At 37.8% G+C, this 26,874-nt stretch overlaps 1 protein-coding gene across 1 annotated transcript; it reads left to right on the top strand.

Moving 5' to 3' along the window:
• The first annotated feature begins 1,957 nt into the window (after nucleotides 1-1,957).
• On the top strand, nucleotides 1,958-26,874 carry ext2 (exostosin glycosyltransferase 2). The gene is made up of 15 exons (XM_086072205.1): nucleotides 1,958-2,101; nucleotides 3,995-4,337; nucleotides 4,429-4,652; nucleotides 6,971-7,060; nucleotides 7,979-8,095; nucleotides 8,472-8,667; nucleotides 8,786-8,925; nucleotides 10,445-10,538; nucleotides 15,081-15,212; nucleotides 21,118-21,307; nucleotides 22,206-22,372; nucleotides 23,663-23,806; nucleotides 24,163-24,291; nucleotides 24,673-24,755; nucleotides 25,924-26,874. The coding sequence occupies exons 2-15, from the start codon at nucleotides 4,023-4,025 to the stop codon at nucleotides 26,060-26,062; spliced, it is 2,160 nt and encodes a 719-aa protein (XP_085928331.1). The 5' UTR covers nucleotides 1,958-2,101; nucleotides 3,995-4,022; the 3' UTR covers nucleotides 26,063-26,874.

Genomic DNA, 26,874 nt, shown 5'->3' with positions numbered 1-26,874 from the left:
TGTAACAGGTGGTTTACTACTTGCGTTATTTATTACGATAAATGGTTTTACTTTTATTGCTGTATTTGATGGTAATATCTTTATTGCTCTTGCAACAGATTGATGTTGGTGTTTTTTTTATTTATTTATCTTTTTTTTTCTTCTTTTTTTTTAAGAATTTCCCAGAAGTTGTGCATAATTTTTTTTTCTGTCCAAATGGGAAAGTATTTAACATTCGGCCATGGCACATTTACGAATGTTCCATTGTGGTGAGACATTCTGCAGAATGACCTTTGGTGGAATGCCTCGTCTGGAGTCACCAACGTGAACTGCTCAGTTTCTGTTTGGAACAAGAGTTGTTACTCACAGCACTTCTCACATCTTGCCAGTTTAGTCTGTCACTGCACAGATCATCTTGACAGTCCCTTCTTCTCTCTCAAATACTCTTGGGTTATAAACCCATTAAATAATTAAGCTTGCAACCAGTCAAAGCAGTTTGGCCATAACGTGTACAGCACCATCCTCTGTGTGTATTTATGCAGATGTCTTAAAAAATAAATAATTCCAATAGCCACGTAGAGGACAACTGTATAACAAAAAGAAGATAGCTATATATATTTAAAAATATCAATATTGACATATAATGCAGGACATATTTCATCTGAAAGTTATTTATTGAAACTATTGGGAAGGGGGAAATCACAAATTGTTCTATAAAGAAAGAGGAATAATTGCATATATGTCGTCTCCATGTTTACCTTGTTTGCGCCCCCCCCCCCCCCCCTTCCTGCTCCCAATGCAATGTATGTGATCCCTCCCCTTATTGAACTTGCCCGTTATGGAATAAATTAAAAACCATGGTCAGCATTGTTGCCATTTGTTTTATTTATTTCTTACAAATTATTTCCCCCATTTCTATACTTGTTGCACTTTATTCAACTCTGTAAGGTAACGTCAACTGAGCTAAGCAAACTGACTAACAAAGGCTTTTTGAGTCCATGCAGAACCCAAGGTGGTGACAAAAGTACTCACTCTCTGTGTGTGGGGGGTGGTGGGGGGCGTGCATGGCGGGTTCTATATTCTTTTTTTTTACTTTATTAGTACAAATGTAAAATTAAATTTTACCTTCAATTATATTAGTTTTGATATCTCAACCGCAGTTGACCTTGTTCTATGTCTATGTTGTCAGGTTGTTAAAAAAAGAAGAAGTACACACCTATTTTGACAAAGTAAGGAGTATAGCTTCAGACATCTGGTTCTCGATGTCACAAGCTAAAATAAAATGTCAAAAAAATAAATACAGAACAATACCTGAAGAATACTTAAGTTCAATACCAAAATACTGGCGTTGTGTACTTTGTTACTTCCCTCCACTGGCAGCCAAGGTAAGGCAAGGTACTTTTTATATACTACATTCTTACACAAGGCAACTCATTGTGCTTCACATGAGGAAATACACAGCACCTAAAAGCTTATACATATAACAGCAAAATTACTAAAATAGCGTAAATTGAACATTTGAACACAATAAGAAAATACTTTGAAATAATAATAAGAAACAAAAGTAGGTTTCTAAAATTACTAATAAAAAAAAAACTAGGGTGCTGGTGTCCATTGTATGAAGCAACCCCCAATTGTGGTATGATGATGTTTGACTCCAACAACCTCAAGCGCCTTGGATTAGATTAAAAAAATATATATTTTTTTATTATTTTTTATTTTTTTAATGATTACTCTCCTAGTTTTGGTACAGGATAATACTGACCGTTAAGAAATACTGTATTTTGATGTCTAGAGCTCGACAGGGGAAAATAAATACAAACTGGAAGTCAATAAAGGTTATGAATGATTACGATTATTTACTACTACATAAATTCAATGCCTGTCCAATATTTGCAGACAGAAGTAAGTAACTCAGCAGTTCGATGTGTGTAAAATGTACACATTTGAGGGTGCAGCCACTAGAGGGGACAAACGTATGATTTACAATCCACTGTGGCCAGGAAAATAGGAGGAAGGGACAAATTACTTCCGGGGGCTCCACACGGTAGTGTTTTGCTAAACTAGCCTGCTATCATGAATTAACACAGATGTGTCAAAATTGGATCTGGTGAACGTGTTGGTAAGTAAAACATGCAGCGACCCAATGGTCGACACTTCAATGGACAACTATGATCATTTTCGGCTGTTGGTAACGTTTAATTACGATGACTTTAGTAAGCTAATGTACCTAAATATATTTGCTAGCTTAGCTTTACGATCAATAATTTCTGAAATCTCAGTTTAGAACGTTGGTTAATTTCCTGACATCTGCTTGCTATGCTAGTGCATTATTTTTTGTTTTCGTAGCGCTTTTATGTACAGGAGTATGCAGAATGTTAGCAGGGGCGTTCATTTCAGAGTTAGGTGGTGAGCCGGCGAGACATTGTTCAGGAGTAAACTTTTACTATCAAATGCAATCTATTATCATTAGTATTATCAATATTCATGTATCTACACTGTCAATAAGTGGTATGTGTGTGCGTGTGTGTCTGTATGCGTCTCCTCTCTCTGTTGATTGTCTTTTTTGATGTATGAAAAGTGCTATGGATAGAATTTGATTTAATGTGTGTATCCGTCGCATTATGAATCTCAAGAATGTGCATACAACTATACACCACCAAAGGTCACGTGGAACAGGGGTCTTAGTTTTAATCAGAATTTGGCAGTTCTTCAAAGACCAAGCCGCAATATGCGAAATATCACTTGACCAAACCTGGCAAAACAGGTCAGCTGGCTTTGTCTATGCATCTATTACTAGCAAGACAACCGGTCCATGACATGGTTGTTTGAAGATAAATTAAAGTTCCCACAGGTGCTGTCACGGTCCCCTTCGACATTCATAAGTGCTTATACACCTTTTGCATAAGTAGGTTTCTCATATACCAGGTTGTACACGTTATAAGAGAGAGAATTTATTTGACAAAAAACACCTCAAATACTTAAGCTGAGTAAGGCCGGGTTTTCAAATCCATATAAGTTTTATTTTTATTTTCAATTTTTCTATATTTACTGTATTCCTAATTTCGAATTGTTTGACACAGAGGCGTGCAGATGGCGGGGCCATTGGGTAGGTGACCCCGGGGATCCACATGGGGCCGGAATCCACATTCCCCTGCTCCCCACTGATAATCTGCCGGTGCTGACAGCTTTGTAATAGAATAATAATTAATTTTTTTGGGCCATATTGCCCAACCCTACTTATACTGTATTATTTAAAGCCTAAAAACATCATTCATATATATATATATATATATATATATATATATATATATATATATATATAGAAAAATATATTGCAGTATGAAATCTAACTGAATATTAAATATTTGCCATTTTCTGGGCACCTATATATGTGTTATTGTAAATCAAGCCACTCCATAATAAAAAAAACATAGGCTATATATATATTAAAAAGAAATCCACAAATTTGCGGATCTGCTAATGCCGAACGTCAAATATGTGGAGTTCGAGTAATTGTTTTGATTAGGGATCAGCGAGTACTGATTCCAGTATCGGTGCTGATATCAGCCTTATTTTAAGGTATCAAGTATGAGCCGTCCTCTTGTGGCCATTTTACGATCGACAGGTTCAATTTCTGTAAGTTTGTGTTTTGAAATTGAAATAGATGATAGAAAATTGTCATTAAATATCATGCCATTTTTTGAAAAAAATGCTATATTGGGTTATATAGGTCTTTCTGTCTGTGTCATTGTTTTTAGGAAATGTGTATGTCTCAAAAGCGCTATCGTGCTTGGTATCGGTGACTACTCAATAGTTGAGTACTTGTATGCGTCTGAAAAAAAGTGGTATTGAACTTCCCCAGTTTATAACACTTGTAAAACTGTGTGTGCAGACACTGCTGAGGGAGGGAATATGGACAAATACGAAAATAATGAACTCAAAATTGCATACAAATGAATCCTTCAACATTCAACAGCCTGCTTCGTCTTAATTTGTCACAATGTCATTCCAGAGGCTGGCTCGACAGGCAGGTGGCAGACATGTATGCCTCTGGCAAATACAGCTCCCGGGGCCCTGCTCTTATCCCGCGGATGAAAACCAAGCACCGTATATATTACATCACACTCTTCTCTGTGGTGTTGCTTGGCCTCATTGCCACTGGGATGTTTCAGTTCTGGCCTCACTCCATTGAGTCCACAGCTGACTGGACCGTAGACAAACGCAGTGTTCATGATTCTCCTCTGGTGCGCCTCCAAGTCTCCAGTCCCATTCCTGAGAGGGGAGACCTTAGCTGTCGCATGCACACTTGTTTCGACGTGTACAGATGTGGCTACAACCCGAAGAACCGAATTAAGGTAATAATAAACCCAGTGAACTACTCCCACAGCACATTTATGTGAGTCTGCATTGCTTTTTAATGAAATATGTTTTTTTTTCTTGCCTTAGGTTTACATCTACCCGCTCCAGAGGTTTGTTGATGAACTTGGGGTTCCCATCAGCAGCACTGGACTTTCTCGCGAATATAACGACCTTCTCAGCGCCATTTCAGACAGCGACTTTTACACTGATGATGTCAACAGGGCTTGTATTTTTATTCCATCAACTGATGTCCTGAATCAGAATTCCCTGCGAATCAAAGAGACTGCCCAAGCGCTGGCAATGCTGCCAAGGTAAATGTGACGTCTCACTTGCAGATAAATTCTGTGTCCAGTAGTGTGGTCATACTGATGACAACAAGTGTGCTGATATTGTTAAATGTGTGGTGGAGTTTCTTTACCATTTCACCTTCCGCTTTTGCTAATTTGACTTCTGTTTTCTAGGCTAACGCTTAGCAATAACAACGACGGCATCAAACTGTCAAAATATATACTCAGTCCGATTGAATGATATTAATGTTGTTAAATGGCGTAATACCTTTCTAATTGAGCCAATTACCCAAGTTGGTGAAGCGATCAAAGCATCTCTATCTGATTTAATGAGCCATTTACAGGTTCGTGTGTACACAGACTTGCATGGCTTTTCTTGAGATGCTTAACTCAAATTTGGGGCCTGAGTGGCGTGCGTTTTAAATAGTAACTCCTATTAACAAACATGAACATCAAACTGTTTCCACCATCCACCACCTCATAAGCTGTATAAGAATACTCCACTCAACTCTACTTTATTTATAAAGCACTTTAAAACAGCCATCGCTGTATACAAAGAGGTGTACATGGAATAAAAATCAGTCATGCAGTAAAGATAGGTAAAATAAAATAACACAAAATAATTTAATTACTTGTATTTACTTGTATCAATAAATTCATAACACAAAATACAGCAGACACCAAAAAATACTGAAAGAATGCTAGAGATGTGTTTTAAGACGACTTTAAAAATTGATAGAGGGGAGATTGCCTAATATTTAGGCAAGGTCATTTCAAAGGGTGGGACTGGCAATAGACTTGATCCCTTCTGAGCTCACGCTTTGGTGTAGAGCAGTGCAGAATAGAGATTGATACCGTCGGTCGAAACGAGGCTTTTGTTCTTGACACCTCCAGTCGTGTGTGGTCTGCTGACCCGAGGCTTTGGGCAGGCTTGTAGGGGTGGAGGAGCTCAGAGAGGTACTGTGGGCTGATCAAAACAACACCAGACCAATGACGGGCACCCGCTTGAGCAGTTTAAGAATATTAAATATTGAGTCCAAGAGGCCAAATCTCTTGGTTTTCCATACCAAGAGAATTGTCACATCATTTGTAATGTAGTGTAAGTCATACAAATTTTAAAGATCTGTAAATATTAACAAAGTTGAACAATTACCGGTGTATTCAGAAGTGTGTCACTTTTAGACAGCCCTGTTTCCTTTTTTTTTTATAGGATAGCATTATAGCAAGACTTTAAAATTGCCTGTACAGCATTCTATTTCTGTACTGTACATAAAAGACCCTTGGTATCAACATTGGCTGCACTTTATGGTTAAAACCCAACGACCAGATCCCCCGCCTCCTGCCCAAAGACTCCTGGGATAGGCTCCAGCATCACCCCATATAGATATAAAGTCCTTCTATCTTCCTTTTATGCGTTTGGTCAGGCATCATTTTGTATTCTTTAACTGTGGATTCACAAGGAACTATTCACAGTTCAATGAAGGCCAAATAAATCATTTATTGTGAATCCATTTGAGTGTCATGAGCGAATAGGTTTTGAAAGTATAAATTACATTGTACAATCCATTTGGTACAAGTACTTTATATTTACCAGAAACCTTTTCCAGTTAATGTTTAATTTGATACCTCCATTTAATAGGTAAGGGATGTAATACGTTTTACAATGAAAATAATACAATAATAATGAGAAATTAATGTTATCTTTTTCTTATGTTGCAAGGTGTTCATGTGTTACAAAAAAAAACAGGTTTGCATTATTTGTGTCCATTTTCTAAACTCGATTGTTTTTAGCGTCTTTTTTGAGGACCATGTGTGCCCACCCCTGTTTTAGAGGTTTCCTTCCTCTAACACACCTGCATCAAATGATCAAGATCATTATAAGGTTACTGCAGAGCTTGCTGTTGAACTGATCCTTTGAATCAGGTGTGTTGGAGGAGGGAAACCTCTGAAACATGCAGGGCTGCGGCCCTCGAGGTCCAGGGTTCGAGACCAATGGTTTACCTACCTCTAACCATTTTTAAAGCAAGGTACCCATGGACATGACTTTTGCTCCATTTCCTCTCACGCAGAATTTGTGTCTTTTACTTTTCTATATGAATATAGCATTCAAATTGCACTGGCCATGAATGCTAGTTCTTTCAATTGAATATAATAATACAATTGAAGCCAGCCTTCTCTTCTATTTCAAGCAAGGAAGTGTTTCATATTCCACTTTGGCCTTGGTCCAAGAGAGACTCAGTTAGATTTTTTAAACTTGTTAATATGTAAATTCATGATTGCATTAAGTAGTCTTTTGATTCTTGTTTCTGTTTAAAAAATATATATATATATTTTATTTTTAGGTGGAACAAAGGGATGAATCATCTCCTTTTTAACATGCTGCCAGGGGGCCCGCCAGACTACAACACTGCTTTGGATGTGCCCAGAGACAGGTAGCTTGACTAATTTTAATAAGTACTTACGTGTGTGTATATGTGTATATGTATGTGTATATGTATATATATATATATATATATATATATATATATATATATATATATATATATATATATATATATATATATATATATATATATATATATATATATATATATATATATATATATATATATATATATATATATATATATATATATATATATATATATATATATATATGTGTAATCAATAAATGTGTTAACATTTACATTTGTCTTTCACAAACAAATCAATGTGACTAAGCGCATGTCAGTAAGGGCAACATAAGTGCAGAGGTTAGTTTTTTTATGTTGACGTGTCCAATGGCATCCTCATATGATCTCCTACCACTGACAAGAATTGTGTTTTAAAAAAAAAAGGAAAAAAAATAAAGAGAGATTTTATACTAAACTGTGTGGTAGGCGGCACAGAGCCAGAAAATGATTGATTGTGTGGACCCTAATGTTTTGGCTGGATCACACAGTCAAAGCAGAACACACATGTAAGAAATTATTTCCAGAAGGTGAAGTATATATTTACAAATAGCTACAAATAGATATCCTGTACATTAAAGTGATGGTTGGTGGTTTTAAGTGAGATGATGAACAATATCTTTAGATGTAAGGAATTTCCTGAGTCTATTTGGCATAAAACTTGATTAGAACCAGGTGTGTGTTTGGGGGGGTGATTTCAGTGTATTGTCTTTGCCTTTTGAGTTGAATGGAATACCAAAAATATATAATCACTCAAACTAATACTTGACCATACACTGTATAATGGGATAGAAACCAAAAGAACAGTTTTGTAAGTGTGTATATTTGTTGATGAGTTCTGATAGTCATTTGTGTGTTTTAAGTGTTGTTCTAGTCAAGTCTGATTCGTACTTGTTCCAGAGCACTCCTGGCTGGAGGCGGTTTCTCCACATGGACGTACAGACAAGGTTACGATGTCAGCATCCCAGTTTACAGCCCCCTCTCTGCTGATGTTGAGCTGCCCGAGAGACAGCCTGGGTGAGTTCATTGCAACTTTGACAGTGTGCCTCTTAGTTATGTTTATCATAGTGACGTTTATGTAGAGATTCATTGTGTTTCAAACATAAGTGCCAAGCCAATCATTGGACAGAATAACTGCTGGAATACAAAAGATTGGAGAAACTTCATAATGCAAAAGGATTTGGGTTATAGAAATCTGATTAATGCGTAACCATGAATACGAGCACTCATAGAACATGGGCTTAAACATTGGTTCACCTGTTACATTGCGGTGAATAAACATTGAAATGAGGTAAAGCTTTCATTTTAATCTAATGTGGATCAACTGTGTGATGTGATGGAACTAAATTAGTTGTGATCAATCATTTTCGATCTCTGGTCTTCCCTCCTCCAGGCCTCGCCGCTACTTCATCCTGTCATCGCAAACAGCCATTCACCGTGAGTACCGGGCGGAACTTGAACGCCTGAAGGAAGAAAATGGCGAGGCTCTGCTCCTTCTAGACAAGTGTAGCAACCTCTCCCAAGGAGCTGCCTCTGCTCGGAAGCGCTGTTACAAGGGACAGGTGTATGACTACCCACAGATCCTGCAGGTAAGCACAGCTGCCTGAAGAGAAAAAAAAAACTATTTCCAAGATTAAGGTCAAGGTGTCACTGCTGGATAATCAATGTTGAACCCAAAAAGATGATGCTCTTCCAATGTCTCGGCAGGAATCCTCCTTTTGTGTGGTCCTGAGGGGTGCACGTTTGGGTCAGGCTGCTCTTAGTGATGTGCTGCAAGCCGGTTGTGTCCCTGTCATCCTGGCTGACTCCTACATTCTTCCTTTTTCTGAAGTTCTTGACTGGAAAAGGTCAGTCAACCTCAGTGCATTTGCCATTAAGCATGAAAGAACTTAAAGGGGAAATCAATGTTAAACGTTTCTTGACAATATTACGTTATACAGTACAGTCCACACACCTTCTCATTCAATACTATGCTTTATTTTCCTGACTATGTACATTGTAGATTCTCACTAACGAACACATGTGGGGTTATGTACTTAACCAAAAAAAGTTGATGATAATAAAATAAGTACATCAATAAATAGCCACCCTTTTCTCTGAATACTTTTTTTGCACATTCTTGGCATTCTCTCCATGAGCTTCAAAAGGTAGTCACCTGAATGGGTTTTCCAACAGTCTTTAAGGAGTTTTTAGAGGTAAGTATGCAAAAACGTAAGCATGGGCAAAGGATGGCTATTTTGAAGAATCTATAATATAAAACATGATTTCAGTTATTTCACCTTTTTTTTTATTTGTATATATATATAAATACATAACTCCACATCAGTTCATACATAGTTTTGATGCCTTCAGTGAGAATCTACAAAGTAACCAGTCATGAGAATAAAGCAAATGCATTGAATAAGAAAGTGTGTCCAAACTTTTGGCCTGTACTGTATGTGACCTCACTAGTCTAAACATGACATTGGGATTAATATTACATTTGTGTAATATAAGTTATGACGCAAAATCCAGCCGTTTTTTATCCATCTCAGGGGGCAGCAATTTTGCCACTTGCTGTCGACTTAAGATGACATCCCATTTGCTCAGTGCTCAAGCAACGACCAATCACAGCTCACGTGTTTTTTGAAGGTGAGCTGTGATTGTGTTTTTTTACCTGAGACCTGAGCAAGATTGATGTTGTCTTCAGTCGTCAGCAAGTGTCAAAATGGCCACGCCGTGAGATGGATAAAACAGCTGGATTTTGCTGCTCATATTCCACTAACGCAACATTAACCAGAATACCATATTTAGACTAGTGGGGCTGCATAGAACATATTACTGTCAAGATTTCGTTTTTGGGTTGACTTCCCATCTAAGTAGTCTTAAAGGATAACTCAACAGGAAGTGAGACTCTTGCTCCACCCCTCACTAAAATTTGAAATTGGCGCTCAAAGGGGGTGTTGCCTGGAGGACCGTTGGGTTGCAAATGGGGAGAGGGTAGGGCGTGGTCCGGCTGTGATTGACAGCAGCAACTCACGAAGAAGCCGTTTAAGGAGTTGTGTAAGAGAATGAGCCGGTGGGTGGCGGGGGCGACTCCGCCATGCGAAACAAGTGACGTAGTATGTATCGTCTCGAGTAATGAGAGGACAAACAACCAAATTGAGTTGATCCCAGTTTGTTACCTGAAGATGGCGCCAAACACAAATTTTTTGCCCCAAATTTAAGCTTTCAACAAACATGCATTAAAAGGTAAAAGTAATGACCAGGACATGTAGACAGCATTTGTAGACACCAGTTTATACAGTTTATCAGGGAAAAAAATAAGTAGATTTAGTGTTGAGTTATCCTTTAACTCACGTACGTTCTGTTGGTTATCTGGCACAGAGCATCGGTGGTTATTCCAGAGGAGAAGCTCTCGGAGATGTACACCATCTTGAAGAGTATTCCGCACAGACAAGTGGAGGAGATGCAGAGACAGGTACTCGAAACAGTAATTGGACACATTTTCATTCTATTTAGCATCACCGAGTAGTAGTTAAATCATACATGAAAAATATTGCAGACAGACAGACAGGCAGGCAGCATGTCATAATGCCAAAACAAAAAGTCTGTCTATTAGTTCCACATTTTCACTTTTATTCTTCCTCTCTACATTTTAAAATGGATAACAGACATATAATTTGATGGCTCCATTAATTAGTTGTATGCACCACAATAAACAGAGAATTGATGCCCTTAATTTCCTTATATTAACTTTAATCCATTTACAACTGAATACTGGTGCTCCTTTTTAAACTGGGGTTTGTGATGAGTTGAGTGTCAAATTGTGTCTAACAAGATCTGAAACATGGCAAGATTATGCTGTCTAAAGGCCTATGTTGTTAACTTAGAATAAACCCCAATAAACCCAGTCAAAGGCTTAAAAACAACCAATTCTTTTCAACAGCATAACTGCAAACATCTGTGCTGACTTGCAAAGCAGCTACGATCCGAAGCTTCTGTTAAATTTAATGTGCTAGATAGATCTAATATAAATGTGGCAAAGGACTTATGTGTTCTTGAAAGTTTCTAAACAAAATAGAGTGCAGTTATTATTTTTGTCCCCTATGCAAATAATTTGATAATAGTATTCGTGTTAAGTTATATTGCATTATATTTAGAGCGTTATGGGTGCAATTATCAGTCTAACCAGCAGAGTGCTCACAAGTCTTTGGATTATCAGTTCTCACCTCATTTGCACAAGCTACATTGAAATTTGGTTGCATTTTTTGACATAGTATTATTTAATAGCGCTTCAAAAAGTGTGTCTAATCTTTGGACTGGTAGTGTTTTACTAAATGTAACTTTGTAAGGGATATTTTTATATTAGGAGGCAATTTAAGGTCTAATTTGACTATTTGTATTGTTTAAAATACATTTCATTCACATTAATCTATCAAAATATCTTCTTTCTCTCTTTTTTTCAAGCCAATACCAATAAATTCCTCTTCCTCAATACAGATACAGATATTGATAACTGATAACATCTTCTTTTTGTATTTATTTGAGTTTACTGTAATTTGTGCACACCTGGACTCAGACCTAGCAAGCTAGCAAAGCTACCAGGGCTGACATCACACAGTGATAATTTCGTTGACAAAAATGTTTGTCATATTTTTAATTTTTTTTTTCAGACAAAAATGAAAACTAAAATAGAAGCCATTCATTGAGACAATGACAATAACTAAATTGACAGACAATTTCGTCAATGACTGAAACAAAAACAACAATCAGAAGAAGGAATGAAATGCGGGTGGGAGAAAAGAACCACTCGGAAAGTTCACTTTATTTAATGTTCAACTATGTTTACATTCATTGTGCAGCTGTAAAATTAATCTTAGGCAATTATGCACTTTTTTAAACGAAGTTTTAAGATGGCATATTATTGTCAGTTGTAAGTTTTATAGTGTTTATTGTGTTAAATATGTCTTGTGTTAAACTACAGTTACAAACAGGTGTGTTGTAATGTTATATAAAATATTGAAATTATACTGAAGGAAAACATGTACTAAAATTGTTTTTATTTCGTTGACTAAAATTGCTCCTTATTTGTGTTGACTAAAAGTGGATTAAAATACAATTAAGGATGACTAAACCTAAATACAAATTTCTTGTCAAAATGAACACTGCATCACACATCCATAAATCAAATCGGCAGTTTAGCTTTTGTCCTTATTTCCATCTATCAGTGTACGCAAGACTGCGTCATGTCGTAATTTGCTGGTAAACATACATCTAAAAATAGCAGTGGCTCGGAAGTAAAGATCGTAAAACCGTGTTGGTTTATTAGCCGACAAAAGATGACTCATATCCTCATATCATCCCGATAATAATCTGGTCGATAATTACAAGTTTGTTGACCTTCTTTTCACTCTGAAAACACATGCAGTCTAAATAGCCTAACTTAATTTTGGGTCAAGATATAACTCCTTTCCATTAGGACCATTAGAAGACAACCTAATACTTAACCAACATTGAATTATATAGCCAAATCAATATTGTAGTAGAACACGAAACAAAGACAAGTTGTTTGGGCACAATTTTATCAGCTGAAGCTGTTTTATTGAAAATGTGTACTAAGTTGAGTTGGAACAAAAGAGAAGACATCGCATTCGGGTGTGAGACCACAGGTAAAAGTAAACCGTTAATTAATGTGGAGCACAATTTTATTCCCAGTGAGCAACTGTCATGTGGTTCAGCTGCTGTTTTTGATTAAGTCCAAATCACTAATGATTGCCTGGTTCTCGCCACAGCTCACTCAGTGACCAGCAGATCTGCTCTATAGGTGCACTCATCTGTCACATACTTGACAAGTAGACTTAAACAAAGACTTCTGTACTCCCAACTGTTTCTGCTCATGACTTTGACCTCTTGCCTAATGATTTAAATGGCAAAAGAGGGGCGGGGGCTCTTGGGCTCAGAGCTTTGGTCCGCTATTAAGTCCTTAATAACAATTTGCATATATTTACAGTTAGATGTAGTTTTGTACTGGAAGTTATGGGATCGCTTACAATAATTATTTTTAAAAATATCTTCTTCTTAATTCATAAACTTTTTTATTGACTGTATGTTTATCATTCAAGGTTTAAAAAGGGTTAACAGTTGTACATGGTTTATTAAATATTGCATTTCAAATGTGAAAAAAAGAGTCTTCATCATTCCAGCTCATAAAAATGGGGGAGCGGGTGGGCTGAAGGTCATTCCTTCAGGCCGGCACAGTTTTCTTACATCCTCCTCCCAGTCAGAAAAGAAAACTTTCATCACCGGCTGATTTATGAAGTGTTGGGATTCCCCCAGGAGATTAGAAAGTCTTTTTGGATTTTCCTTGCCGCTCTTTAAAAGTAAAAGATCTATTTAAACGTGTTATATGATGCAGCAACATACTCAAACATGTGGGTTGAGAAAAAAAAAATTGTCGCATGGTCACCAGATACAATTCGCCGTCATTGTTTAACACCAAGACCACAATTTCACCAGCAGTAGTTTTGCAAAGGACAACTAAATATTAAGGCTGTTTGGCTTAAGGCTTACAAAAAAATGACTCATTCATTCCTTAAAATTGTTACTAAATTGTCCTTAAAACTAAACACACGCACATTAAAATGGCAGTATGTCATACATATGTCAATATGACATTTTCACTTCACTTTTTTTTAGATACTGCTGTGTTCAGAATTTTCAGGGTTATTTCATTAATTTGTTTAAAAATATAAGCTAAACATGTACGCTTTTTTAAATGTACTGTGGCACCAAACACGTGTAAAATTATGACTATAAAAATAACTGGTGTAATTATTAATCAATTAATTTTTAATGTTCAATGTAAATGCAAAAGCTTCCTATAATCATCCTACTGGCAATTATTCAGACATCACCGTAGTGCTACAAAATCACCATATTATTTGCTCAGTACTATTTATAGATAACTTTTGTCATATGAATTTTAACAATTGAACTGAGAGACTAATAGTAATTTTGTTTTTATTATTTGTTCTTCTCCACTGAAATGTTTCTTAATTAAGCTTCAATATTATATCAGATGGCATGCTGATGTACTGTAGATATTAAAACAAAATCATTGTAGTGTCTGGTCAACATTTTTAGAAGTGCATAATCACCCTGAGGCATTTCGCCGATTGCAAGGATAATTCTATCATGAAAAAAAACCAACCTACAATAGATTCCATTTTAAAGGATTTGATCCACGAGGTTTGCGGTAAGATGGGGTTAAAGGTCAACATTTGTTGGTACATTGGTAATTATAACCAACGCAAGGTGAACTTTGAGATGCCTGTGGAATTAGTGCATTTAACTAATATGATGACATTAAGATAAGGCTATCTCGACATCGCAGTGGAGTAGAATGCAATTCTCAAATATAAAGGCTGCAATTTGGAAAAAGTAAAACGACAAAAAACTTCTGCTTCATTTTGGTTAGTCGGTAGGCTTTATTATAGATGTGTATTTATCTCGTGGATATTGGCAAGATAAGTTCAGTACTTAAATAGTGCGGTCCACATGTGTACATAAGCTTTGTTTTATTAAACCCGAAAAGATTTAGTGATTAAAAACACAGATGTGTTTGCATTGTCATTGTAATCTGATTTAAGACAAGGAACATTTATGTATAACAAATTTGATACTGTTGATTGTAATACAGATGAATGTATTGCTTCTGTTTGTTAAAGAACACACAAAATATAATTGCATATGAAATCGCAATATTGACTACAAATATTTAAATTGTGCAGCTCAAGCATGTACAAAATACTGAGTAGGCTGTTACATGAGTGCAATTGTGTTTCACTCTTTTGACTATGTAATGAATTGTCATTTCCTCTTACCATTAAAAATCAATAAATAAAATCAAACTGAATTAATTTAAATCTGTGAAATGGAATGGAGAATGAATGAATGTATTTATGTGATCTCTCTGCTGACAGAATCTTGTAAATTTGATATGTGTTTGATTTGTTTGTAGGCCCGCTGGTTCTGGGAAGCCTATTTCAGCTCCATGAAGGCCATTGGCCTGACTACACTCCAGATCATCAATGACCGCATCTACCCGTATGCCGCACATACATACGAGCAGTGGAACAACCCAACTATTGTGGTATGTAACTGTGCAGTCTTGATGTTTACATATCTCGATAACCTCAAATTTAAAATATTGATTATTTGCAAAGACGCCCCAAATCTGTGTGATAGCGAAGCTTTTCGCGTGCTCAGCCCTCATCAGGTCACCCTGTTGATTTTCTGTTTTCGGTTCCAAAAATATTTTTCTAGTGAAGCCATTCTTTGTCATTTTGGATGTAAGCTTTAGTTTAGGTCATTGTCATGCCAAAGGCCGAAATGTCTTTCCAGCTGTCTTCCAGATACTTAATGTTTTAGTGCCAGACTACTCTGATGTTTGAAGGCTTTGGGGACCAAATTACCCCGTCGTGGCTCAAGCCCCAGATTCTGAAAAATTACCCCAACATGACACTACTGTCACCATCCATCACTTTGAATATAGCTTACTCTTTTCGTAATGTGCAGCGAATGACTATGATAAGTTCAAACTTAGTCTCAAAAAAATGTAGAGCTTAGTTTTTTTTCTTTGTAGAATGAAGAATAGAGATCATTGTCACATGTGGTAAACAACTAGTGCTTGCCAAAAAATATTCTGCAATGACTTGACTTTAATGTTGCTGTTGGTCTCTTGGCAGCCACTATGACCGGTTTTCTTCAAGTCTTTTCATCAGTGGAGGAACTTCATTTCTCGGGCATGTCACTGTTGTGCCATGTTCTATCTTCAATTATTTTATGATAGTCTAAGTTCACTTTGAACCTTGATATAGTCAAGTCTGTAACACTTAAAGAGTGCATCCATCAATCCGTTTTCTGAAACGCTTATTCCTAGGGACATTTTGTGCCATTCAGTTTTTTTTTCTCTGGTTTTTTTTCTTCTTCTTCAACAAAAGCACTACTGAGCGAATTATTACGTCACAAAAATGAGAAAAGCTTTAATGTAAACTCTTTCAATTTCAGTTAGCTATAGGGTTTTAACATTTTGAAGTGAATTTCTAACTGAACTCACCCTTTTCTACCCAAGTTTGAGCCAATTGACTGGGTTCTGTAAGAAGTCAAAAATTAATCAAGCATAACATCCATCCATCCATTTTCTGGACCGTCTATCCTTACTGAGGTTGTTGGCAGGCTGGAGCCTATCGCCGTGTCTTCACAGGACACAAAATAGACAACCATTCATACTCACATTCATCCCTATGGATAATTTAGATGCGTGCTTTTGGAACGTGGTAAGAAACTGGAGTGTCTGGATTCAAACCCACAACTTCTGCACAAGTTGTCCACTGTGCTGCCCTCTAGCAAAGTATTTTGTCTTCTGAAATTTGAGTAAATATCTTAAAAGTAATAAGAATATGTTTTATTATTTTTACAGTTTTGTTAAGATAGTCAATTTAACCATTTATGAATAATATTTCTTATAGTTGTGCAAAAAAAAAGAAGAAGATTTTCAGTTTAAGAACCTCTCCAAACAGGTGTATTAGCCTTTACAGAAACATAAAAATATTAATTTTAACAATTTAGGTTAGCAGCATGTGAATTACAGCAGTGTTTCTATTTCAGCATTGTTTATTTTTATATTTAATTTAAATTTAAAAGAAGCCAATGCATGAGAATTAAATTCAAATTAAGGACACCAAATAAAATGGCTGTCACTTAGTAGTAAGTTGTTTTACGTTCTACTTTTGGAGAATTATCATCACATAGGAGTGGGGGTATGACAAAAAAGGTGCGGGGGTACAAGACAAATGAGACACACCAAGACGTAAAACAAACTAGTTTGATCAAAGGGTGTAACGATCAAAGTCCTTCCAGCTTCTACTTCCATATACCCAATTCTCAAGCGCTTTCCACATTCTATTATACCGCAAAACATGAAAAAAAAATTCATTGGTATGATTCTGTTATAGAACCTGAGGAAGAAAAGGATAAGCTGTGTGTTAGAAAATAAACCAAATAAATTAAATTAAAAAATCTAATATAAGCTGAAAAATGTATTTAGAAGTATGACCACCGTTTTGGAATGTTGATTTTATTTTGGATATTCATGAAAATAAGAGTACAGTTTAATATGGTAACTTGTGGGGAAAAAACAGCTAAATTAAAACCAGCAAATAAAAAAGAAAGCGGAAAACCGGTAAAACAGTTAGAAATAGGTAAAGTAATAGATCATAAACTTAGACTTACACAAGTTGTGAACCAGCTCAGGACCGTTGGACTACATAACACATAATACACTGTATATGCCATTGAATACACTGTATATGCCATTGTGGGGTTTTGTGTGTGTGAGTGTAGCACCTCACAAGCAATGTGTTAGTTTGATATACACCAAAAAGGCTCAGGAGTAGTTCTAAATAAGGAGGACGCCTCCATTGCGCTAGGAGGAAAAGTTCTCGCATGTCTGAGGCGGTCTGTTTGTGAATGATAAGATGGGTGTTTTACATTCATGTGGTTGTGAAAGTTTGTGGCTGCACATAACTTGGCAATGCGGCCATATCTTTGGAGCCTCGTCTCTCTTGTCTGAAGTCAGTGGGAGTCACGATTGTGAAAAAATGCGTGCGTTTGTCTATGAGTGTGCTGAACCAAGTCTGGCAGGTGTACAGGAACAGGATTGTGGCGTTCACAATCTCCTGTACAGAATTATTAGTTGTTCAGTAGAGTAGGGCTGTCTTTGCACAACATTTCCTCGTTGGTTTGTCTTGACCAATTGTGTCGAGGTAAAGATTTTTGGTCGTTCCTGTCTTAGAGAAAGGTGAAATGTTTTAGGGATCAATTCAGTGAGTGAATGGTGAGAAGAACTTGAACAGAACACAAAATAAATCAGCCAGAGAACCACCCCGCCGGCCCCCTCACCTCATGTAGTCTTTTAGGCTGGTAATTGAAAGCACATTTTCCAGAATTGCTGGTGCTGTTACGCTGGCTTTTCAGAATGAAGGACAGGCTGCTTTTTGTTTGGGACTTGTGAGTAAAGGGTTTACTTTTAAGGTTGAGGCCTCTCAGGCTTTAAGATGTTTTGGTCTATGCAACTGTGTTTTGGCTATCAATTAAGCTGTGGAGTAAATTGAAGCTTTTTCCGCATTGATAAGCATCTTAAAAGTAAGCGGTGCACATGTTGGTTTTCTGTTCGTACTTCACATTGAAGTTTTTAAAAAATTATGCTGCCTTACTGATTTGTAGACAAATGCTGAATCAACCCAAAACGATTAAAAATAAAAATAAAAACACTGTCCTGATGTTGACGCTGCACCGTGTGTTTAAAACTTTTGTCTGAATTATCTTGCTTTTTAAACACAAGGCCTACTTTTGTGTAGGGCAGTCAGAGGTTAGCCAATAGTGTTCAAAAATAGTTTGTACACCCCACATGTTTTCCATGTAAATGAATAACACTGCCTTTCAAAAAAAAAAAAAAAATCATTGACATGTCAGTCTCCTTTTTAGAATGTATTGCAGGTGTTTCAAATTTGCAAAATAATAAAGATGTATTTTTGTGTGTGTGTGTGTAATTCAAAGCTGCTCAATGTAGGATTTTGCCCAAAAATATCTTAATCTTATTATGGGACTGCTTCCTAGCAAAGCAGTAGCAGAGCTACTGCTTGCGAAGCAAAGCAGGCACATATTACTATCCTAGAAAATCGGGTTTATTCTTACTTACTTTTTATATTATCTTCCACAGATTTTTCTGCAAAAATGCGGCCCGTACCGTAGATCGCACGGGGACAAATGACGTATCAAACGATGCGGCTCGATCTGACTCGCTGCGCCATTACTTTTCATGGAATTCCGAGTTACTATGGCGACGCAATTCCCCAAAAAGTCCCCAAAAAAGTCCCATTGGAATGAATGGGAAAAGGGGACAAAAGTCCAAAAATCCAAGCCACGCTACGCGCGCATACATACGTTAACCGCCGGCCGATATGAATTTTAGCTCATTTTGTTGCAATTTTTCCCATCTTTAGCTCAGTGTCGACATTTTTTTTAAGGAATGAAAGCTCTCCCCCCTGTGCGGGTTCAAAGACAGTGAGCGAAAAATAGCCTTTTAACATTGGTGTATATTGCGTCTGCTTGAGTGGAGCAATTAGCCTCAGAGTGACGAGAGACAAAAATCTATTTCCAAAAGTTTCACTTCAACTCGTCACTATGGTCACAATCTTTGCTCACTAGACATCGAATTCGCACATTTTGTAGTCACAAGGGTCTTGTTTCTGACAAACCCACACTTTATTTGGCTAAGATGTCATTTAGTACCTTTTTTTTCACTTTAAGCTAGGAGAAGTCGGACTTTCTCGCCTATCTTTTCCATGTTAATTTTGCCGCCTTTTTCTCTTCATTTTTTACAAATCAAAAGTTTTCAACCTGCTCTAATTTGGTAATTTTTCATCCGATTAAAAAACTGAAAACATGCTCGCGTTCCCTAAACCCTTGCCGTTCTAACGAGCCATTTTTTGAATCTGCATCTTCAACCGTTAAGTCGTGAGAGGCTTTTGCTCGAGGTGTGCGTTTCTCATACATTTCAGTTGAATGTGTGTGCGTGATATCTCCAACATGTTAAAGTCCAATGTGTGTGCGTGAATGTGCATGTTTCTTAAAGCGACAGTAAGATACTTTTAGTTGATTATGGTTAACTTCCACATTTCTCGACCGATTCCATTCGTTTAAATTTTAAGCTGTTCATTTTTTTAAATACATGAAAAAAACCCACACAACATTATTATTATTATTTTTAAATGCAATGGAATGGACTGCTATTTAAGTAGTGTTTTTAGCTCTACTGCCTGGTCTCTCACTTATGCATAGCAACTGCCTCAGCCAATCATCTCTCTCACCGTTGAGCTGAACTCACCCCCTTTTTTTCTTGCTGTACTCAAGGCTTGGCTTATGTACGACTACTACTATTGCAAATACTATTACTACTACTACTACCTTGGACATATGATTAGGTACGCCCAGGATTCTGGCCAATTGATTAGGTCAATTAAACTTTTTTGTTTTTGTAACAAATGTGTGTGCCGCATACTTGTTACTTTAATTATTTCCCCATCTACTTGTTTGACAATGTGAGAACAACCACAGGGAAGTTTCCACTTGCCAGTAAAGGACATTTTTACTGGTGCTTTGTAATGGATGTTGTATAAAAAAAAAAAAATTTAAAGGCTGTGGCTGTCTTTACTTGGGTTGACGTTGTGGAAGGTGCCACATTATCGTAGATCCACTCTTGATATGGACTTCAAGAATGCCACAGATTTATTGTCCTTTTTTCAACAGCTTTTCACTGCAACCGGAGTGGAACACTTTTTCATTTTGATGTGATCCCGGCAGCCGCGATGCCTGTTAACAAGACCTGCCTATTTGTTTTGTATTGTTGGACTATGTTACGTTCCATGTCAAAATGATGTTTATGATAATGATCCGTTTTTGGTACTTTGAAAAGCTCTTTCATTGCTCCTCATTAAAATGGCCTGTAAAATGTGGGACTTTCACTGACCCCAACAGGTGAGGAGTACCGCTTTGAAAATAGATAGTCGTTAACTACCAGGCAAACTCGCATCACTTGTTTTCCAGACTTCTTAAATGACGTCGTCTCATGCTTCTTGGCCCCGTCATGTGAGCACCACAAGGCCTGTCGATATTTGAGAGGAGATAGTCAGCCTTGTTGCAAATTCGCATCTTGTCCTGTCATGATTTCTTGCTCCTGTCAGGTTTATGTGATAGACTGGGCTAATGTTCTTTGCCCAGCCTCTTCGCCCTCATGAGACATTATTGAATGATTGCTGCATGCTAATAAAATCCATCATTTGAAAGCAACTGCAGTTGATGTCACCGTCTTGTGAAGGGAGTGCTGTAAATCATAGGAAAACATACATGTGTTCACACTAAAGAACATTTTGCTGACAAATGTGTTTATGAAAGTCTCAAACCGTATTCGTCATATGTGTTTTTATCTTATCTAGAAGTGGTCCAGTGTGAACAGTCCCCTCTTCTTGCCACTTATCCCACCAAGAGCACCCGGGTTCACAGCAGTGGTGCTGACCTACGATCGCATCGAGAGTCTTTTCCGAGTCATCACAGAAATCTCTAAAGTTCCTAGCTTGGCTAAGTTGGTGGTGGTGTGGAATAACCAGAACAAGAGTCCTCCTGAGGGTGAGTGAGTATATTCACGCATACACATATGACGAGCTCCCGCCAGGTCACGTTAGGTGTACTATGGTAAAACGTGGAAAATGTGCGAACAGGAAAACGGCTTCATATCACTCCTCCATATCAGTTTGAGTTGAAAGAACATCATCACTGCAAGTTTCATGGGGACACCTAATATAATGTTAAAGATCATCTGAGCCAGCAGCAGATTGTTGTATTTGTCATTTGTCATAGTAAGATGATGATTTCTTGTGCCAGATAGTAAACTGCTGTTAACCTGTCTTACTCTGCAATTGGCACAATGTCTAATCTTGACCAGAAAGCAAATCAACCCTGAGTTGACTAATATAATGAAGTTGTGCGAAGACTTTGAAGTGCGCTCTCGTGGCTGCATGCTCCCTTTTCATCAGAGGCGTCAGCAGCGCCTGGCAAGAGTGGCGTGACCCATTAGAATTAACGAGGGGCCATTGAAAGGTCAGACTCTCGGGTCTCAGTCAAGTACACCGGAAGTTGAATGGCTTGAGGGTCGTGATTACTTTACATGGACCTGTTATTTGACCTACACAGCAGCCCGGAATCACTCGACACAACAACACGCCATAGTTTGTATCCTAAAACTGGCTTTTGCCCTCTTTTTTGAAGTTGAGAAAATCAGTCAGTGACATTTGTTTTGATTTTTTTGAGTCCAAAATAAAATTATAAAAATAAATACTTGATGTGAAGTATTTTTGCAATGATGGTAAAGTCTCACGCTTTGGATGGACTTCTCGGTGCTGGCGCTGGGAAGTACCATTATCATAGACCACTAAAGTTTGGGTCATCAGGGCATTAACAGAGGCATTATTCTCTTTTGTAAAAGCCGTTTTATTAGAAAATGACCGTTTTTCTTTTTTCTTTTCAGAATCTCTTTGGCCGAAGGTTGGTGTGCCACTTAAAGTTGTGCGCACCAAAGAGAACAAGCTGAGTAACCGCTTTTTCCCCTACGACGAGATCGGGACCGAAGCGGTGTTGGCCATCGATGATGACATCATCATGTTGACATCCGATGAACTGCAGTTTGGCTATGAGGTGAGCAAGTCTGAAGCATTTCCTCGTGATCACAGGCCTTAAAGTTATTGGAGAAGATTAGAGTCGCATAACAAGGCTTTGACTGCTTTCTGCTCGTGTTTGATGAGTGAGAAATGATGATGGGCTCAGAGCCTACAAATGTCCCCTGCCCTCACCTGATTGCATTTAGAAGCCATTTAATACAATTGGAGCCAGTTTCAGGAGAATTAGAAAGAATTTGAATCAGCACAGTAGAAGAGTTGACTCTCAGTATCTGTGAGTTTCAAGCAATATATTTTACTGCATTATAAAGCCACTTTTCTGAAATGTTGCTACAATTTTATCACCTCTCAATTTTCCATGCCATTGCCTTTTCCGTAAGAACCGTGGACAAATATGTTTTCTACTAAGTGGTGCATATAAAAAAGATATATATATATAAAGGGATCTATATATAAAGGGATCAGCAACATTAACTCAAGAGCACAACATTTAAAACAGTTAACTTACAAAACAAAAAAGAATAAAGCAATGTATGCAATTTTTTATTCATCAAAATGAGAATTTACAGTGCAGAGCTATTCAAAGCAATCGCAAGAACTCACTATTATAGTTCTCGCCATTTCGTAATAGTTGTAAAAAGATAGATAGGGATGTGTAGTATCCAACTGTCCAGCTTGCACCTCTCATGATGTCCTTTTTATCACAAAGAGATGGGAATTCAACTTAGATGTAATGTTAACTGATAAACACAAATTCTATCACTTCTCTCCATTGCCGCTATTATTGTCCTGCCAGCATGGCTGCATAAACAAATGCATCGGGGATTAGTCATGTGACGTACAATTACACTTGTCTCGTACGGCCAAAGCAAAGAAACAAAAAAATGGCAAATGTTCTCTGATTTTGAATGTGATGCCTGCAATGTAAAAAACAAAAAACAAAAACTGGGACGGGCAACTTTGAGTAAGCTGGAGACTTTTTCATTTGAATGTGACAAAGTCTGCTTACGGTCACGGAACTTGGAGTGTTCTTGTGTTGTTGTTATTGCATATATTGGTGTGATCAAATGGCTACTCTATATCTCCACCCTACTTTTATTGCTCCGTACTAAAAGTTGTGTTAACCCTCATGGCTGGGTTGTGGAAATGCTTACCATACTGAAGTATTCAAAGAAAGCATCCAGTCATGGTGTCAGTTAGCATTCCAGATGACATCAACCCTGGATGAGTGTGTCTATCCTAATATTTAAACTTAACTGAACAGCCTCCATCTTGTTGAGTTGAGCTTCTATCCTGACACCTCCCACAGGTATGGAGGGAGTTCCCCGACAGGCTGGTGGGTTACCCAGGCCGACTGCACCTGTGGGACCATGAAATGGGAAAGTGGAAGTACGAGTCGGAGTGGACCAACGAGGTCTCCATGGTCCTAACGGGCGCCGCTTTTTACCACAAGGTGACCCACTTTCACAAAAACTTCCTTCTGAATGGGTTAAGATTTTTGTTTTTATTTTACTTTTTTGCGTCATGATAAAAGTAATAATAGCTTCAGGAGTCCGTTTTTTTCATTATGAATGGGGATTCAAATGACATTTGGTTGGAGTGGGGGACCGGTTTCCTGTAGACGGCCAGATTACTTTGATGGATGAGCAGAAAGTTGCAGGCTGGGCAAGGTTATCACACCTCCTGTCAGCTCACGCTCGCTCAGGTTGGAAGCAAATCCAACCACATTGGCCCCTCCTCCGTACTTTTGTCTCAGTCGCTGCTTCATTCTTTTTAATCAGCATTTTCATGTCACTCTTTCTGTTGCAGTACTTCAACTACTTGTACACATACAAGATGCCAGGAGACATCAAGAACTGGGTGGACGCGCACATGAACTGTGAAGATATTGCCATGAACTTTCTGGTGGCCAACATTACTGGCAAAGCCCCCATCAAGGTACATTCATCTGTTTTGGGGGCTCGAACCTCATAGAATAGGAGGTGGAAGTGAAGACAGACAGAGCGGAATGGCATCTCTGGGTCCCATCAGTTGTCACCCTGACACTTGACTGCATGGCCCCCCCTCATCCAGTTGTAGGGGCCCGAGCTCAAGTCCTGCCACTCACACACCCCGTCGCACCCGTCTCACACAAGATCGTTCAGAAAATCTTTCACTTCCCCGCTTTCTCTCCTCCAAACACGCACATCCACTGGCGGAGTGTCACACATCATCCCCACTGCGCATGCATTCCATTGGAAGTGGCAGGCTTATTTCAACAGACAGGACCGTTTATTAGCTTGAAAGTCAACTGACATTTGGGGGTGTGCTTTTCTTTAGGTGACCCCCAGGAAGAAGTTCAAGTGTCCTGAGTGTACCGCCATCGATGGGCTGTCCCTGGATCAGACTCACATGGTGGAGAGGTAATGCAATTATCCGACACAGAATTGGATGGTCATTTGTTTGATTGGAGGCTTCTGATGATTTATTTTCATCATGATTAGGATCTTCTTTTTTTTTATGTGGGCACAAAGAGTACAATAAAAAGCTGCAAATTCGCAAATCCTCATTAGCTAATTCACTTATTTTATTTTATGTTGGGTTTTTTTGGGGGGGGGGGGGAGGGGTCCTCCCCATTTGCTTTGTTCTCAGGCCACAGCACTAGTATTACTTTGGTGCCATTGCCATATTAGGGGTGTTAAAATTAGTGTGTTCATTTAAAGTTCATTTAACACCATTTTCTTAACGCGCGATCAATGACCGCCTCTTACTTGGAAAGCCCTCTACTAAGGGAATTCCAGTAGCGACACAGCAGACACATCCACGTCAAAGTGTAAATGGTAAATGGACTGCTGTTTATATAGCAGTAATACATTTAATAATATTGCATATGTGTGGAATTTCACAAGTTACTTCATGTTAAAGATTAGATAGTTCTTAATATGAAAAGAAAAATGCACGGAGCTGTCACCGTCGTACAAATGCAATTATGCCATCTAGTGGCAGAAAATGACCAACACAAATCAATATCACACTCGTTTTTTACAGTACAGTAATTTTAACTCAATTTTATAAATTATTATGAAATTACTGTATCAATGACTAAAATATGCAGCCATATTTCTATTAGTTGGACATTTTTTGCACGTGTATGTTAACACGAGTATGAAAACTTAGGGAAAAAAATATTTTACATTTAGGACGGATATAAAATTTGTGATTAATCGTGAGTTAACTATTGAAGTCATGCGATTAGTTACAATTTTTAAAAAAAATAATAATCGCCTGACACCTTGAAGATATCATTTTTTGGGGTGGTTGTTGTCTCTTTGTGCATGGTGATTGGTTATGGAACAGTTCAGAGTGCATCTTGCCCAAAAGTGAGCTGGGATAGGCTTAAACTCACCTTGTCCTAAAATGACAAATGTATAGAAAATAGGTTCCCTCCCTCAACCAAAATATTAGCAAAAGCTCAAACCTACGCATTGTAAGGGCAGAAATTTGATGTGGTAAACCCATTGAGATGGTATACCTCGAACGTCACGATGACCTGCACACTTGAACTCAAACGTTATTCGTTTTCCTCACTAGGTCGGAGTGCATCAACAAGTTTGCGTCGGTTTTCGGCACCATGCCTTTGAAGGTGGTGGAGCACCGGGCCGACCCGGTTCTCTACAAAGACGACTTCCCGGAGAAACTCAAGAGTTTCCCCAACATCGGCAGCCTCTGAGCAGCTTCAGCAGATGCACTTGACTTTTTTGACCTCATGTCTTCACTTGGACAGATGTTTTATGTTCCCTTCACCTCTTTTACACTTGGTTGGTTAATCATGACTGATCAGGGATCCTCACTGCTCTCCAGCTATTATGGGATCAATGCATGTGTACATGTATGCATATCAATTTTGCTCCAGGAATGATTAATAGTGCTAATTTATGATGCCATATTTAACATGTTCAAACAGTTATGAGGTCTTGCTTCTTGTCAGGCCAGAGTTGTAAATAAGAATTTTGTTTTTAATCCGTTTTGCCTGGCCAAATAAATATTAAATGGGAAAAAGAAAAAGTTTGGTTGGCTGTACTTGGGGCGGGAAGTGAAAATGTTTTTCTTGCCAAATCAACTGTATAGTTAGTTAATGCTTCTATGTTAGCTTCATACAAACAAGTCAAGTTCCCTGATTGGACTAAGCTGCTGTAAAATCTAATATTTAGATTTTCTGTTGGTCACAAAGTTGTTGTTGAGCTACTGGATTGTTTTCCGTGCATGTGATGATGTCAAATTGCTCGTACAGATCAATGTATACTGGTGTGTTCTGACTCGGTGCATACAATTGTTGATGCGATGTTATTTATCCAGTTATGTTTTGTGTCTGGATATCCTTTCTATCCTTTGTTTGATGTTCAAGATTTTAAGATGTAACCATTGCCTTGCAAATGCCCTTTGTCTTGTTTTCATATCTGTAAGGTCATTGTAGCTGATTTACATTTATAGATAGCGTGTTATTCCTAACTTTGTAATATAAAATAAAATGTCCAAAAACAA

Source organism: Leptonotus elevatus, chromosome 3 (genome assembly GCF_054856555.1).
Source record: "Leptonotus elevatus isolate MCC_2025b chromosome 3, RoL_Lele_1.0, whole genome shotgun sequence".
Lineage (NCBI taxonomy): Eukaryota > Metazoa > Chordata > Actinopteri > Syngnathiformes > Syngnathidae > Leptonotus > Leptonotus elevatus.
The sequence above is the reverse complement of the archived record's forward strand: the minus strand, read 5'-3'. Positions and strand labels throughout refer to the sequence as shown.